Source organism: Conger conger, chromosome 15, assembly GCF_963514075.1.
Source record: "Conger conger chromosome 15, fConCon1.1, whole genome shotgun sequence".
NCBI classification, from domain to species: Eukaryota; Metazoa; Chordata; class Actinopteri; order Anguilliformes; family Congridae; genus Conger; species Conger conger.
In genome coordinates, this window is record NC_083774.1 from 4,728,166 (window position 1) to 4,746,599 (window position 18,434).

General features: G+C 48.5%; 1 protein-coding gene across 1 annotated transcript in view; it reads right to left on the reverse strand.

Annotated features, from left to right (window-relative positions):
- The window catches only part of ldlrad3 (low density lipoprotein receptor class A domain containing 3), an 85,752-nt gene extending 78,913 nt beyond the window's left edge, over positions 1 to 6,839 (reverse strand). The window contains exon 1 of the mRNA XM_061222567.1: positions 6,608 to 6,839. Coding sequence (XP_061078551.1) covers positions 6,608 to 6,659 — 52 coding nt within the window. The 5' untranslated portion in view covers positions 6,660 to 6,839. The remainder of the gene's footprint in view (positions 1 to 6,607) is intronic.
- Positions 6,840 to 18,434: the final 11,595 nt, after the last annotated feature.

Consider the following 18,434-nt stretch of genomic DNA (forward strand, 5'->3'; position numbering starts at 1 on the left):
AGTTAATCAAAAGAGGTTACATCTATAACTTAACCTGGAGCAATCTCTACATCCTGCAGGTTCACACGTCCACAGTCATTTTTTCCCTGCTGAGCTGACCTTTACTCATCATTTTGTTGATGAATTTTTCCTCACTCCTGTTTTCTTTTTTAAAAAAGCTAAATATTTGAGAAGCAAATCTCACACACACATGCACACGCACACACGCACGCACACACCACACACACACACACACACAGATACACACCACACACACACACCACACACCACACACACACACACACACACACACACACACACACACACACACACACCACACACACACACACACACACACACACACACACCACACACACCACACGCACACACTGGTGTGTGGCTGTTTGTCCTTTACGGACATCAGGACCGTTGAGCCAACGCTCCTCCCTGCTGTGTTGTGCTGATGAGGTCTTTCTCTCCGAACGCCACGCTGTTATCCACCAAGACACCGCTTCTCATTAAACCACAGCAGGTTCAGCCGTTTTATTCGCTGAGAATCCCATCAAAAGTCTCCCACAATCACTGCTTTTACAAAGCCTTATCATCATAATTACAAGCAGCAACTCATGACTATATAGTATACATACTATACCATATAGTCATATATATATACATACTATAGGACATATATGAGGTTAAAAAGTTATGGAAAAAAGCAATTGTGGAAAAATACGTATTTAAATACACGCATATGAAACCGCATTTTTTAAAAATGTTGCTGTAAAAGAAAAGGGCAATTAAATTCTGCCAGCTCTAACTGCAATAAATCCAGAGCCGCCTTCACGTCACCTCCTCCATTTCCTGCGCCCGACAGCTGGCTTTAATCACCCACAGCGTGTGTGGAACTCATCTAGCATTGTGCAAGTGAAGAAATACATTTAACTGCCGTCACAGGCAAAACAAAAAAGACCCCCTTCCCCTCCCCTCCCCTCCCCTCCCCCCCGCTCCGCCCCACAACACAGAACATTGAATTTATCGGCCATATTTACTCCTGAAACTTTAGAGCAGTCGGCTTGCTGTGTGACGGCGCATGGACCCCTTCAGACAATTTTGCTGAAGACACTTAGGGTTCCACAGAGTACCACCTTGTACAGTAAATATTCTGCGCTTTATGGATAGATCTCACCCCAAATATTTCGAATATTTTTGGGGCTGAGAAATGTGACCCCCCCCCCCCCCATCCCCCACCACACACACCATGGCAAATGACTGACCTCCCCACAACCAAAAGGGACAGAGAGTGTGTGCCCAAAACGCTGGAGGTCAAATTCCAAGTGAAGGCGCTGGGTATATTTTTAGGGCTTTATTGGACAATGGAGAGCAGGAATCATCAACTAAAGGTCCCCCAGGGGCAAGAACCGTCAGTTTCCCCCACCCTGCCTTTACCTGGAAGTCAGGTGTGAAAACAGTCAGGCCAATCAGCAGCACTGACTGTTCAATTAACTACCGGCCAAATCCAGGAGGTCCCAGGAAACCGGGAGGAAAGAAAGCCAGGGCTGGATTTGAGGATCAAATATGATCATGAAGCCTGGTGTAGATAAACAGGAAGAAAGGGAGGGAGAGAGAGAGAGATAAAGAGAGGAGGGTATGGGGAGAGAGAGAGGAAGAGAGGGAGAGAGGGAGAGGGAGAGAGAGAGAGGAAGAGAGGGAGAAGGGAATGGGAGAGAGAGGAAGAGAGGGAGAGAGGGAGAGGGAGAGGAGGGTATGGGGGAGAGAGCGATGGGAGAGAGATAAAGAGAGGAGGGTATGGGAGAGAGAGAGAGGGAGAGACACAGAAGAGGGAATGGGAGAGAGAGGGAGAGAGGCAGAGGGAGAGGGAATGGGAGAGAGAGGGAGAGGTAGAGAGAGACATGCAGCCAAGAACGAGTGGCCGGATTCGACAGCCATCATGGCAGCGTGTGATGAACACGTGACCAGCACTCGCCAAGCTACGCCACTGAGACGACATTTCATGGCATCCCTGGAGCTCAACGTCTCATTTGCACTTCTTTCAGCGATTCCAGCTGGAGAAATAATAAAATACTGCCTATCCTAACGTATGTAAATTGCCCTTAAAACGGATGCACAATAAGCAAATAAATTAGACAGTTAAGGCTGAGAGTCTCCCCTTTCCTGGCACGCTGGTGTAACAATGGCATTATGCTAATCCGCAGGCATCCAGCACATGAAATGCTAATGCGCCATCGTCCTGGCTAGCCCACTCTGCCCACTTACAGTACTCAGGGATGACGCGGCTTCAACATTAAACAGCGTGATTAACAGGTAGGTGAGATGAGGGTCAGATCGAGGAGGGGGGGCACCTCTCTCCTCCTCAGAGGCCCTAAATCCAGTGTTCGGTTGGGTCCAGACCCATTACTCATGACCAAAAACATGCAGGCCTGGTCTGTTTTTCAATGCCAAATAAAGAACATTAAGTCCTTCTCCCGGTGTAGGCTCTCAGAAATGGGGCCCCTCCTCTTCTTTAAACTCCCAACGGCAATAATTCAGACACTTCAAACACGAGCCCCCCTCCCTGGACCCGTCTAACAGCTACCCACTGCTCAGCTCTGTTATTATCCACGCTAAGCGAACATCATCTCTCACACAAACATGATGTTCCGGCCTCCGGAGAAACACACACGCACACGCACACGCACACACACACACACAGTCTCACTTACACACACACTCATACAAACATGATGTTCCAGCCTCCAGAGAAACACACACGCACACGCGCACACACACACACACACGGTCTCACTCATACACACACTCACACAAACATGATGTTCCGGCCTCCGGAGAAACACACACGCACACACACACACACACACACACAGTCTCACTCACACACACACTCACACAAACATGATGTTCCGGCCTCCGGAAAAACACACACACACACACACACACACACACTCACACAAACATGATGTTCTGGCCTCCGGAGAAACACACACACACACACACACACAGATACACACAGACACACGCTCACACAAACATGATGTTCCGGCCTCTGGAGAAACACACACACACACAGACACACACAGACACACACAGACACACACACACACACACACACACAGACACACACAGACACACACAGACACACACAGACACACACAGACACACACAGATACACACTCACACACTCACATGCGTGAGGAGATCCATCAGCCGTGGAGCTACCGCACATGGGCACATCTCCGCACACAGTGCGATTTGTTTCACACACACACACAGCTTCCACAGACACACACACACACACTCACAGCTTCCACAGTAACAACAAAAGCAAATCGAATTTTGGCCGGCTTAAGTGGGTCCTTGGTCGAAAAACGGTCGGGTTCTGGAAGAGTTATGGGCGAGGGAAGCTTGTGGATATGAGTCCGTGTGGAGGAGTGGCTGACGCGGGCTCCTGTGGACGGGAGAGGGCCGCTCTGTGTGTCGGGCCTGTGTGTTTGTGTCACACACTGAAACCACGCGGAAGAAACAACAGCACTCTCCACTCAGAGAAACACAACAGAGAGAGAGACACAACATCAAGCCTTACCATTCCCTGCGCCATCCTAACACAGCCCCACACTCACCCCACCCCGAGCCATCCTAACACAGCCCCACACTCACCCCACCCTGCACCATCCTAACACAGCCCCACACTCACCCCACCCTGAACCATCCAAACACAGCCCCACACTCTCTCCCCACCCCGAGCCATCCTAACACAGCCCCACACTCACCCCACCCTGCGCCATCCAAACACAGCCCCACACTCTCACCCCAACCTGAGCCATCCTAACACAGCCCCACACTCTCTCCCCACCCCGAGCCATCCTAACACAGCCCCACACTCACCCCACGCCATCCAAACACAGCCCCACACTCACCCCACCCTGCACCATCCTAACACAACCCCACACTCACCCCACCCTTAACCATCCAAACACAACCCCACACTCTCCCCAACCTGAGCCATCCTAACACAGCCCCACACTCACCCCACCCTGAACCATCATAACACAGCCCCACACTCTCTCCCCACCCTCACCTCAACTTATCCCGTACCCAAACCCCAAAATGAAACAAACAACAAACACCCAGAGGCCCAGCAGTCACACTGACACCCAGCAAAAAGAGAGCGGAAAAAGAGAAGACACTAAAGACCACAAAATTAGGCATCACAGTCGCGAACCAGCTTGCTTTAGCCTTGACTAATATGATTTCTGCTCAATTCCCGCCTCATCCGCAAACAGACTACTGAAAATAAACACAGCTTCGGGTTGCCGTAATGCCATCGCGGATTTGCATTACAGTGCGTTACAGCGGAGCGGGAGGTCACCTCAGCAGTCAACACCGCAGCACCCATCAAGGGGACACAGCGTATGGCGGCCATTTTGAACCTTGACCCTGTCCAGAAGGGTCAGCCATTTTGCCAGCCAGCCGACCGGGTTGTGTCTGTGGCTTCAGCCATTTTGATGGCGAGCATCGGTCTCCGGCAAAGACCTGCTGAACCCAACTGAAGCAACTCGCACAAGGGGCCCAGACATAAAACTCTGTTAGATCTATTTGCAAGCAGTTACAAAGAGGAAATGTGACAAGGAAAAACAATATTCAGAAAGAGGTGTCAGATATTTTTATTGCCTGCCTGCCCACACCAGGCGCGCGCGCACACACACACACACACACACACACACACTCACACACATCAAGGATGCTCCAATCTCAAAGAATTTATGTGCGATCATAGATCATAACACGATTGTTCAATTACCAAAAACTTGCAAGAATTTAAGTGGTACACAGAATTATATTGGTCCCTGTCCCACAGGATGACATATTAATTAATCATCTCTATGTGAAGATTAAAAACAGGACGACGAAAGTCAATATTGGACAGAGGCTTGCCGTGTAATTTAAATGGGTAGATTCTGCTTTGTTCTAAATTTAGCCACCTGCGTGCTGGCTTTTTCAAACCGTGTCAGGTTCATTTGACCTTGAGCGGCCTCAGACTCCAAGCTCACACACCCCTGAAACACACCCCTCTAGTTTTTACCTTCTGTCCTGCCGGGCACCCCCACAAAGTAAAAAAATGCGGTTGTCATGTCTCCGCAAGCCAAGGTCACGGTGAAACAGCGCGGATGATTTCGATAATGTGGCTGCGCCAGGCTTCTGATTAAGGACAGCTCAGGAGCGATGCGAGGCTAAGAGGAAAGCGCATTCGGTAACGTCATGTCAACCGTTTTTATCAAACAAATAAATTAAACCTGAAAGCCATTCATCATTTATTCGCTACGCGCTTGGAATCGGTTCAAATTTCACTCGCTCAAATAACCGTTCGGCTGAAGCCTACTACACGCCTCACGTATGTTGACAAGAGGCAGTTCCCACAGAACATTACATTATATTTACATCTCAGGGATTCGGCTTAGTGGGCCACTAAAACGGCATACATTCTTTTAGCACACAAACCATCTACACAGCCGGATATTTACAGAAGCAATTCAGGTTAAGCACCTTGCTCAAGGGTCCAACAGCAATGCCCCATCTGGGAATGAAACCTACAACCGTGGAGCTACAAAGCTGTTCCCTGACCATTATGGTAGCCTACATACTGCCACTATACCTACACGAGAGAATAACTGTTTCTCTTTGCAATGGAGAAACTACATGCATGTGCCATTTTGTCTGCATAAAATGCAACGCACACATACACACAAGCACACACTCCAAAATGGGCATGGGTATATCAAACCAAAACTGCTAAATGGCCACTTATAAACTAGGTAGGACTCAAATTACTCAAACCATTATATCATTCAAACATTCACGACGCACACATAATGTTTTCCTTATCGCATTTCACGTTTTTTTTAATGTTTAAGTGGAAACTCAAAAGGCAGCTCGCCTCCCTGTCGGTAACATTATCCATTCACGCATTGACTACAGAGTAATACACACTTGAATCCTTCCCCGTGGAGGCCCCGGAACTGGTGGCAGGGCCAGGGGAGAGATTGACTTGTCACTGGTGTCCTGTCAACAATCTTTTCCCCTCGATCGTAGTTCTTTGCCCACCGTGTTTTCCCCCCCGTCTACATTCCACGCACACATAATTCAAATACTTGCTTCAGGAATTAGCATAATGGTTGTTTTCGTACGTTGATACGTAGCTAACCGTTATCCATAATCCTAAGGAGGCAACCCGTTAACGTCATCTGTAATAACCACTTGAAGAATCGGGGATCAGTAAAGCAACTGCTCTTTTCCCCCATAAAGATACTTTTTACTAGACGAAACACTGCTACGTATCCAAGTTCTCTAGTTTAATCCATTTGGCGAGATTACAGACGACTACGAAAGTCACGTTGTGTTCCCGTTGAACCAATCCGTTAACTAAGAGTAGGCTAAAGTTGCAAAGCAATGCGCGGAAGATAGCTAAACACGGGTGAACGAAGAAACAATTGTTTTGTAAGCATGCGTTTTGTTTTTTTCCCCCTCCTGAAAGGGCGACGGCGGCGGCCCCTTTAAAAGCGTTCCTACTTTGACAGTGGCGACAGCACAATGCAAGCGTAGTTTCAAAACTTACCGACCGAGCTGGAGCCAGACCCCGATCCGAGCAGAAGATACCAGATCCACATCCTTTAATTCGTCGACCTGCCCCCCTCACCCGCCGCAGGTCTTACAATCGGAGTTTTTTGGTTCCTGCTTTGTCCAGGTTTACTTTTGCGGTGTTTGTTTTGCTTTTTTTTTTTTCCTTTCTCTCTCCCTTGGATGGAGTTCGGAAGTTATTCGCATGAAGGGAACGGAATCTCGGTCGGACAAACGCTCAGATTCAGGGCCAGGAGGGGGGAGGAGGAGGCTGGCAGTGCAAGGGGGCGTGAGGGGGTGGTGGAAGGGGAGACGGACGGGGATCGGGTTCGCACAGAGAGGCGGAGACACGAGGCAGTGGCAGCGATGGTCGGCAGCGATGGTCGGCAGCGAGGAGCCAGGCGAAATGTCCCATTCAAATACGCCTGAGGCCAGCTCGGTGGCGATTTCAAGAAAGTGGTGCAATATACATTGGCATAACGTGCAAACAGTTTAGGATTTGCGATTATTTTAATATGAAATTTTTACAGAAACTTTAAAACTTGTTGTTTTCCAAACATTGTAAATGCTTTGTCTAAAACCCCTTAAGTAGCACCCTCTTTCTTAACACAAGCTTGAAAATGACATACCCAAAATAAAATGCCTACTATTCTTGAAACACTTTGACTACAGGCATAATCCTCAAGTATTACAAAATCAAAGTTACAGAACACAGTGGAAGTGGAAGATTCTTTCCTTGCTGAAAGGTTTTTGAGTGGATTGATGACAATATCACCAAAAATGAACATTCTGCATTGTTTGTTTTCTAAGCTATGTCTAGGTAATTTTCCAAAAAGGACATTTGGAGACTTCAAAAGGACACATGGAAACTAAATGATATTATGGGTAAAATACAGTATTTTGCTTACTAAAGTATACACCACTTTTTATTCAAAATAAATTATGTTTGCTCTTCCTGCCCCCACCTACCCCCTCCCCCTCCCCCTGCCCCTGCCTCTCCCTGTACTCTCCTCAGACAACAACAGGTCGAGAAGATTGGCAAAAAAATAAGTACAATAATCACAATAATAACATCTTGTATACTAATATATTCATTGAGGTCCAAAGTCAAATACACTCCACAGTGTGTGTGTGTGTGGTGAATGTTTGAATTATATGATGGTTTGAGTAATTTGAGTCCTACTTAGTTTATAAGTGGCCATTTAGCATTTTCGGTTCGGTGTACCCATGCTCATGTTGGAGTGTGAGTATGTGTGCATTGCATTTTATGTAGACACATTCATTCATTCATTCATTATCCTAACTCATCCTGAACAGGGTTGCAGGGGGCTGGAGCCTATCCCAGCATACATTGGGCGAATACACCCTGGAAAGGTCGCCAGTCCATTGCAAGGCACACACACCATTCACTCACACACTCATACTCACGGGCAATTTAGACTCTCCAATCAGCCTAACCTGAATGCCTTTGGACTGTGGGAGGAAACCGGAGTACCCGGAGGAAACCCACGCAGACACGGGGAGAACATGCAAACTCCACACAGAGAGGCCCCGGCCGACCGGGACTTGAACCCAGGACCTCCTTGCTGTGAGGCGGCAGTGCTACCCACTGCACCATCCGTGCCGCCTTTATGCAGACACATGCAATTTATTATTTATTCATTATTGTTAGGCGGCCTGTAGCATAGCGGTTAAGGTAAATGACTGGGACCTGCAAGGACGCTGGTTCAATCCCCGGTGTAGCCACAATAAGATCCGCACAGCCGTTGGGCCCTTGAGCAAGGCCCTTAACCCTGCATTGCTCCAGGGGAGGATTGTCTCCTGCTTAGTCTAATCAACTGTACATCGCACTGGATAAGAGCGTCCATGAAATGCCATTAAAAAATTCAAAAGGTCCTCATTTATAAGCACAGTGAATAACAATATAATATTTAGAAAATGTATTTAGATGATCACTGATGTAAAAATGGGGTCACTACGATAAAAATGCCCTCTATTGTGGAGCCAAAGTTGTTCTTATTGTCTGCCTCAGAAATATTCACTCGAGAATACTTGAGAGGCTAGAGAGACAAAAGATTACTTGGAAATCCCCCAAAGGAAGTCTTCTATTGAGACGTAGGCATAGCAAATTTGTTGTAAAACATCAAACTTCTTGCCCATAAAATCTCAAGAACATAAAATGTTTTGATACTTTCAGTGTTTCTGTAACACCTCCAACTCCTCTATAATCCACATAGCAAGGGCAATGTCATTTTCCACAATATGGGACCTTTTAAATCCAATGGAGTCTTATGGTCGGATCTGCTGTTTTTCCAAGATATTTTCTTCTGTGAAATATTTTCTTTCACCATGTGGGATGCCATGAGCTCAGAGAGAGCGCCTGAGCTCAAACAATAGTTCTCCTTTAATAACGTCATAACCCGCGGGCAAACTCTCGGGATTGAAGGGTGTAATCAAAACGTTCCCGTGCACCAAAGAGATTCCAGCTCCTATCTCTCATCTAGTCAACATTCCTGCGCCAGTTATTCCTCCCTCTCCCGCGGAAGATGTCACTACTTTCACAGCGGAGCAACGTCGTTTTTCTCGGGGAACATCTGTGGTGTGCAGGAAACCGATCCTTTATGCAAATCAACAGAGGGGAAACAAGAAAAAAATTAATGATGTAAACAAATAAGGACGGCTGGTGGCATGCCGGTAATATTACACCTCCGTACACTACATCGCATTTTTACAGAAAATCCGTTTGTTGGGTAGAACTTTGTGAGGACCACATAACATCTGCCCCAGCACTGCATAGGCATTTATAAATCCATCCGTTCATGCCCATTTCACTGTCAATGGGAGTGCCATAGGCACAGTCTAGGTATTTGAAGTCACATACTAGCACACTACTTGTACTAAATCTCAGGCTGATACTCATTGAAATGTAGTATGTGTAGTCGGCTAAATGTGTGGCTTCGAACACAGTCTAGGTGATTGTGCATGGACAATAACAGCAGGGATGCAGTGACTAGGATTGTGCCGATCGATTCTGTACCAGTTTGATAATTTGGTACACATAACACAGTTTTTGTAGAAGCAGGTATGATTCCACATGGGGGGTGAATGATTATTTGGAACTGTATAGGGATCGACATTGACATTGACTTTGCCTGCTATGTTACATCCAAGCCATAAAATACACCCTGCACCATTACAGAACCACCCAGGCCCTTCCCTGTTAGAAATGTTACATTTTCATTTCTTTGTTCTCTCTCCAGACCTCTGAACACTGAGCTGCATGTATAAAAACAGCTTTGTCTTGCAAATCATTTCAAAAACGAAAGCTACAACAGCATTTCTTTCTTCCCTGGAGGGATTTCTTTCAAGATAACAATGCCCAACTGATGTTATCTGCATGTCCTGGTCTTTTCAGTCCCCAAATCTGAACCCAATGGAATATATCTGGAGGTCCTGGGATGACTGTTTGGCCACTGTTCCTGCCTCCCCACAGAAACCTCTTATTGTGGTTGAATCTACGGTCGAACCAGCTAATTGAGCTAATTAAATAATTCGCTGAAATGTATTCAGCAAATTGTTTTCAGCTAATTAGCTTAATTGGCCAGTGTAATTGGTGAAAAAGAAAACATACATGCACACCGGCCCTGCAGGAAGGGAACAGGCCTGTTCTCGAACAATGACCAAGAAAAGCTTTCAATGCAGCCAGATGAAGTCAGAGTTGTTTATCTTTCCTGTAAAAGAGTGGTATTGTATTACTTCTCACAGTTATAGTTGCTGGTAGACTGTTGAAGACTTTACTGTAGCCCAATGCGCGTTGGCGTTTACATGGTTTTTTTGTTCATTACCTGTCGATTTGCAGCCTGTGTAGAAGAATTGCTAGGGAAGTGGGGTTTGGAATACAAACGTTGTGGGTTTGTTTCCCAGCTGGGTGCTGCTGTTGCCATACCCTTGAGCAGGACACTTAACCTGAATCGCTTCAGTAAAAATAAGCAGCTGTATAAATGGATGGTGTGTAATTTATACGAGTCGCTCTGGAGGATAGCATCCGCTAAATGGCGAAATGTAAACGCAAATGAGTAAAGGTACGTGCTGACTCATGAAATTAGTGGACCGTTACACCCGTAATGGCCCCGTAGCAGACAACAGCGCGCTCTGTTGTGATTGGTCTATGTGAATGGTGTAGTCTGTTGTGATGGGTCTATAAGAAGTGTGGTCTGTTGCGATTGGTCTATATGAAGTGTGGTCTGTTGTGATTGGTCTGTATGAAGTGTGGTCTGCTGTGATTTGTCTATATGAAGGGATAATTAAATCACGGGATTCAGGTGTGAAGACGGTCTGACCAATCGGTAGAGTCACTTTTACCTGGGAGAAAAGAAAACCAGGGCTGGATGTAATATTCAAGGGCCATATGAATGTTTATCTAAGATGAGGGCATTATGCAATATTTGGGACTGTAATTCAATATAAAACGATATAACCATGGCTACTAGCAAAATAGCAGCATGGAAATATTGGTATTCTTAAATATTAAGGTACAGTAATGTGACCTAGCAGAGGCCAGACACTATAAACTGATGTTCACTTCTTTACTGTGGCCTATCAATTAACCTTGGCTGTCTCCAAACAGAGAGCCCAGAGGATCTAATTAGCCTTCTCATGAACGAGGAATGTGTTTTCTGTTGACGTCAGCTTTAAAGCAGCCTCATTACAACATGCTGCATTCATATATGAGAAATTTCTATTGAGTTAATAGTTGGAGGGGCCCGGCAGTGAAAAATGACCTTGATTTAAAGTAGCTTAATATAAGTGATTGGCAATCATTACAGAGGAGCCAGGGATGACTTAGTCTGCAATTTATAAATCCCACAGAGAGAGAGAGAGAGAGAGAGAGGGAGAGAGAGAGAGAGAGAGAGAGAGAGAGAGAGAGAGCAAGAAAGTTTACAAACCTTTATTGTACAGCACATATAGTACTGCAGTCACACATACATAGACTAACACACACAAACACAGACACACATTCCCACACACAGACTACACACACACTAACACCCCCCCCCCCCCCCACACACACACACACACACACACATATTCTCAGGCACACACTCTCACATATGCAGTCACAAAAGCCAGACGAAAAAATATTACAGATGAAAAAAGAGAAGAGATAGAGGATCAAAAGAAAAAATAGAAAAGGAAACAGAATGCACCTTTACAGAATTAACATATAGAGAGAGTAAGCGTGAAAGGGAGAGCGAGAGAGCGAAAGTGTGAGAGATAACCTTGTCAGCTCCAATGAATTAAAGGGCATTATCATTAAATTAATTCACCGATCATGTGTTTATCTGTGGAAAGATGCACCAGTGAAAAAAAATGCAATTTGAGTATCAGGCTTCGACGATGACAGTGTATTGGCAGAGAAACTGGTTCTGATGTCTTCACTCACCATCCCTCCCAGAAACAGAGTGACATAAATGATTCACTTTAATGCTAGTTTCCCCTCATTCAACATATTTTATACAGGGGCATTATCACTTAATTATTTTTTATTTTTTTACACATTTGACGGTGCCATGGAAACAAGCACAATTAGTTTTGAGGCGTTTTCAGACTTAGAATCCGCGGCACTTTCCCAAATTAAGGGATGACAGCGGATGGCACCCTTCCAGCTCACAGGGAGAGCAACACACGCCCTCTCTCCTGCGTGCTGCACGCAATGCACCAAGTAATTAACCAATCAATCAATTAAGCTTTATTCGGTCTGTCCCCCGAGCAGGCTGCACGCACACCGGGGCTGTGTCACGGAGGCACGAGACGTCAACAAAGGCACGGGCCGCCGCCGATGTGAACTAACAGCCTGTGGGAGAGCGGGCCTCATTCTGCAGAGTGTGAACATGGTGAACCTTTCCCCCACACCCCCCTCTCCGCCCCGCCCGCCCGCCCGCCCGCCCTTCAACGTCCGGCCCCCTCTCCCTCCCTCCCTCTGATACGGAGTCCGCCGGCCTTCCGGAAGGTTCTGTGGAGGATTCTCGTCTTCGCTCGTGAATTCCCTTTATCAAGGACAAGATATTAATTAGCTGAGGATTACACCATGTTGTTCTCTCTCTCTCTCTCTCTCACTGTCTATCTCTCCCTGTGTATGGACTATGTGATTTATAGCTCAGTGTGCGCTCAGATAAGTAATGAATGGTGATGGAGGAAGTGAAAGCTCCCAGCGGGACTCGGAGAGATGAGGTGGGTAGAGGTCAGACAGAGGTCCCCACAACGCTCACGGTCCCCACAACGCACGCGGTCCCCACAAGGCTCACGGTCCCCACATGGTCCCCACAACGCTCACGGTCCCCACAACGCACGCGGTCCCCACACGGTCCCCACAAGGCTCACGGTCCCCACATGGTCCCCACAACGCTCACAGTCCCCACAACGCACGCGGTCCCCACACGGTCCCCACAAGGCTCACGGTCCCCACATGGTCCCCACAAGGCTCACGGTCCCCACAACGCACGCGGTCCCCACAACACTCACAGTCCCCACAACGCACGCGGTCCCCACGCGGCCCCCACAACGCATGCGGTCCCCACAACGCACGCGGTCCCCACACGGTCCCCACAAGGCTCACGGTCCCCACAACGCACGCGGTCCCCACACGGTCCCCACAACGCACACGGTCCCCACACGGTCCCCACAACGCTCACAGTCCCCACAACGCACACGGTCCCCACACGGTCCCCACAAGGCTCACAGTCCCCACAACGCACACGGTCCCCACAGTGCTCTGCTGTGTGATCAGCCGCGGGCCGGCCTCCCCCCTCCCGCCCTGGCGGCCGCCGTGTCTGATGAGCTTCCCGCCGCTCGGAGCGGGACACCGATCCCCGTCACGCCAGCTCCCCGCCACTGTCACGGTTCAGCTTATTTATTCATTCATTTCTTTATCTATCTACATATGTACTCACTTTTTTTCCCCCTCAAAGTCTGGCTCGGTCCGTGCGTGCAATGTCAATCTGCCCTGCTCAAAAACACACCAACCCCCCCCCCCCACCCCCGGGAGGAATTCAGGAGGATTTCAGGGAAGAAATTTCCGGAACGGTAAACAACTTACTGCGAAGGGCGCCTTGGAGACTTGATAAAGGCGAGACAAGGTGAGGTCAGGGGCCGGTGAAGACGTTTTCGATTTTATAACGGCTCTTAAAATGTAGCCAGGGCCCAGGTGTATGTGACTGACTGTGAGCAGATGCTCAGAGTGATGGTGGCAGTGATTGGCTGTTTGAAAAGAGGCAAAGAGAACCAATCACTCGTATTATTGCCTATTTGAGCAGAAGCAGAGAGTAACGGTGAACTGTGCGATTGGCTGTTTCAACGGACACAGAGTAACAGTCTCCTGTGTGATTGGCTGTTTCAGCAGACATGGAGTAACAGTCTCCTGTGTGATTGGCTGTTTCAACAGACACAGAGTAACAGTCTCCTGTGTGATTGGCTGTTTCAGCAGACATGGAGTAACAGTCTCTTGTGTGATTGGCTGTTACAGTAGACAGTAGTAACAGTCTCCTGTGTGATTGGCTGTTTCAGTAGACACAGAGTAACAGTCACCTGTGTGATTGGCTGTTTCAGCAGACACGGAGTAACAGTCTCCTGTGTGATTGGCTGTTTCAGCAGACATGGAGTAACAGTCTCCTGTGTGATTGGCTGTTACAGTAGACCGTAGTAACAGTGTTGAGTTGGATTGAATGGGCTTGTGGTTGTGGGATAGTGTGAGCTGAGGCTTTGCGTGCGCTTTGACTTCCCACAGCAGTGACTCTAATGGAAAGGGAATGGGGGGGTTGTACATAAAGGGCTTGTTTGAGAGAGGCCCTTTGATCACACGAAGGGGAAGTACCAGCTTGTTACTCCATTCCTCAATAGGCCCTCGTTTTGTCGAGCGTCCTGGGAATCCGCCGCGGGTGGCTTAGCGTACAATACACACACACACACACACACATATACACACCCGCAAACACACACATATATACATACACACACACACACACACACATATATACATACACAGACACACACACAAATACACACACACCCGCAATAACACACACATGCAAAAACACACACACATATACACACACACCCGCAATAACACACACACATATACACACACACCCGCAAAAAGACACACACACAGATGCCAACACATGCACATATACACTCACACCTGCAATAACACACACAGAAACACACACACATATACACACACATGCAAACACACAGAGTACATACACACACACACACACACACACACACACACACTGCTCCCATTAGTATATTACTGCCATGCCCAGAATATCCTTTGATCTGCCAGAGCAGCATCAATTTTGGAAATATCACAGACATACAGCAATGCTCGTGTTCCTTTAGAGAGAGAGAGAGAGAGAGAGAGAGAGACTGAGTGAAAGAGAAAAAAAGAGGGTGAATGAGAGAAAGAGTGAAAGAGAGAGAAGGAGAAGTTATTGTCAGTAATCTCAGAAGGTCATAACTCCTTCTTTGAAGATCTGTTCTCATGGAACGGGCTGCAGGAAATGCTGCCCCCTGCTGTCAGGGGCAACAAGTACACTGCACACTGCACTCTGCACTCTGCACTCTGCACACTGCTCACTGCTCACTGCACACTGCTCACTGCACACTGCTCACTGCACACTACACACTACACACTGCTGCACTGTCTATAGAGCACAAAGCCAGTCAAATCAACCCAAAATAAGTGCACTACACACTGCTCAACTGTCTATAGACCACAAACCCAGTCAAATCAACCAAAAATAAGTACACTGCACATTCCACACCGCTCAGCTGTCTCCAGACCACAAAGCCAGTCAAGGCAACCCAAACTATGCCGGGGAAACTGGATGTATCTGGATCTTCGGCCTTGGCCATTACTGGCCTTTTCAATTCACACTAAAATAACTGAATACATAAAAAACAGTGTGTAGGTACCTCCCTCTTAGTAAGATGCCTGTAGCGTTATGGATGGATTTCTCATGTTTTATTTTTGGATGTGATGGCGGTGGCGGGGTTTCTGCTCTGAATCAGGACAGGAGAGGCGGGCGTGAAATGAGTGTGTGGCTTTCATCTTCCCTCATCCTTCAAGGGGAAGGTACCTCTACACACTGGGAACCGAACCTGGGTCAAACACGTAACCGCTTTGGATTCAAATGCTTTTATGTGCACGAGTGATCTTGCCCGGTGCAACTGGGCCAACCAAGAGGACCAGAAGACAGGGTTTATTTTGGGTATTTCTTAGGTTCCAATACACCAGACAAGGTAAGCAAAGTGAAGGAAAGTATTTGAATCCAAAACAATGACATATTTGACCCAGGTCTGCTGGGAATGCATACATAGTGATTTCAGTTCATTAAAAAAAAAAAACAAGTGAAAAATAAATCAAATTCACAGGGTTCTGTGGATTATAGCACCAGTAAACAGGGCAGGAATCACGGTCTGGATTAAATGACCATTTCTCATTTAATTGAGAAGGTTTAACCTGTTAAAACAGAGCAGCTGAGATGTGGGAAGAATGACCTTCTATCACAAGACCACCTATTAGTGCGGTGTATCCTCCACTCAGGACACAAAGAGAGGACTGTGGGCTCATCCCATCTCAAGTGCTTCACATTAGCGTCGTTACGAAGGCACACGGTGCCTTGTGAGATCCACCCCGTTCGGCCTCACAGGAATCTGGCTGCAGGAACAAGAGTTCAGTGTTGGGGAAATGGAGTAGTTACAGAGACACGATCCCACGTTCAGTAGCGGAATCAAAATATGCAGAAAAACCGTGATGGGCAACAAACCGTGTGGGGGGGGGGGAGCATTGCATCTTGGGAGCTGTCCCGCCATGTCACTGCGGAAAACTTCTCCTACCCGCCCACAGAAGCGCCCTTCCGAGATTGGAATGATGGGAGATACTGTTATGTGTTCGTTTTCCCAGGCGCCCGCTGTTTTATGCTGAATTTTCAGCTGGACAAAATGATAAAGTATTCTCACCATCTGCTTGCCTGACAGCCGTGCAAGAGACAGAAGGGTATCCGTGGAGACCAGGAGGGCCGCGTCTGATTGGTGGTGGTTGCCGGAGAGCGGCTTTTGAGACGACGCGCTGGTGTGGTGCGTGTGTGTGGGCGTGTGCCAAGTTAGATCCGCCCACACAGAGCTGACCCACCTCAGTGTCGCCTCCCCCCACCCCCCTTTTCTGCACTCATAACCTCCACAGGACCCACTGTGGGGCAGACATAAAACACAGAGACAAAGCTTCCTCAGGCTGAACCGGGGCTGTACGATACGAGTACGATACGAGTCTGTGGGCTCTCTCACAGCACGGAGAGCGCAGGGCGGGAAGCCGAGCGGGAAGCTCCCGGGTTCGAGGTGACGGGACTCTCTTTTACACTCCGCTGCAGACCTGAACCCGACCTGACGGGCTCTGTCTCCGAGGGTGCGTGAAATGGCACTCAGCTTCACTGCGGTGGGAAAAAAAAGACAGCTCTTCCTTATCTTTCCTTCCACAAGACTGGCCAATAACACTCCTCCGCCCGTCCGTTCCCCTCCTGCTTTGTCCCGTCGGAAAATAGCTCTGCGTGTGTGGCGCCGGGTGTTAAACACTGCTGATCCCGCTTCACTCAAAAAGGGTTGCGGGTTCAATGCAGGCTTTCTCAAACGGGGCATTGCGATTGAACCCGCACCATTATCCTGACTCCGCCAGGTGAATGGCAGGTAAAAATGCTAAACGGAGCATGTGCAGAACGTGTGATACGAGGCAACATGGCGTCCCCTCTCCCAGCTCCACGGCCCAGAATGCATCACACCTGTCACGCCTGCGACTCCACAGAGAGTCTGCCGCGTGCCTGGAGAGTGACCACTGCTCACTTACTCTTTTTCTCCTCTCCTCCTCTTCCTCCTGTCCTCTTCTCCTCCCCCCCTCCTCTCCTCCTCTCCTTCTCTTCCTCCTCTCCTCTCCTCTCCTCTTCCTCCTCTCCTCTCCTCCTCCTCCCCCTCCTCCCCTCCTCTTCCTCTCCTCCTCCCCCCCTCCTCTCCTCCTACTCCCCCTCCTCTCCTTCTCTTCTCCTCTCCTCTCCTCCTCTCCTCCTGTCCTCTTCCTCTCTCCTCCTCTCTCCTCCTCCCCCCCCCCCCCTCCTCCTCCTCCTCCCCTCTCCTCCTCCCCCCCCTCCTCTCCTCCTCTCCCTCCTCCTCTCCTCTTCCTATGAAGCGCGCCTCCGTGGTGAAGACCTGGCATTTGAGGATGAGTGCCCAGAGACCCCTGGGTGACCCTGGGTCATCGGGCGCACGGTTTTGAGGTGCGTAAGGGGTCGAGACGACCAGATTAAAACTCGCCCACAGGGCACGGACCTCTCCCCTCCTCTCAGTTGGAGTGGGGGCTTGGGGCCAATCGCCATGACGACTCCTCCAGCGCGCTGAAAAGAAAATAAATAGAAAAGCAGAGGCGAAGGTCTCTCTGAACAGTCCTTCATGGTGCAGCCGGTGTGCGTGATTGAAGCACCGCTCCAATCTTCCGCTGCAGGAGAACGGCTCATTAGAGCTCGTTAGTGCTCATTAGACATTAATATCGCTTATTAATGCCACGGCAGGTTTAGAGGAAACTGGGACGGGGGTGAGAGTGAAACTGGCCCACAAGGCCACAGAGGACACATCACTGAGGGAGGGAGGGAGGGAGGGGGAGAGGGAGAGAGAGAGTGAGAGAGGGAGAGAGAGAGTGAGAGAGGGAGGGAGGAGAGAGAGAGAGGGGGGGCGAGAGAGAGGAGGGAGAGGGAGAGAGAGAGATGGAGAGGAGAGAGAGG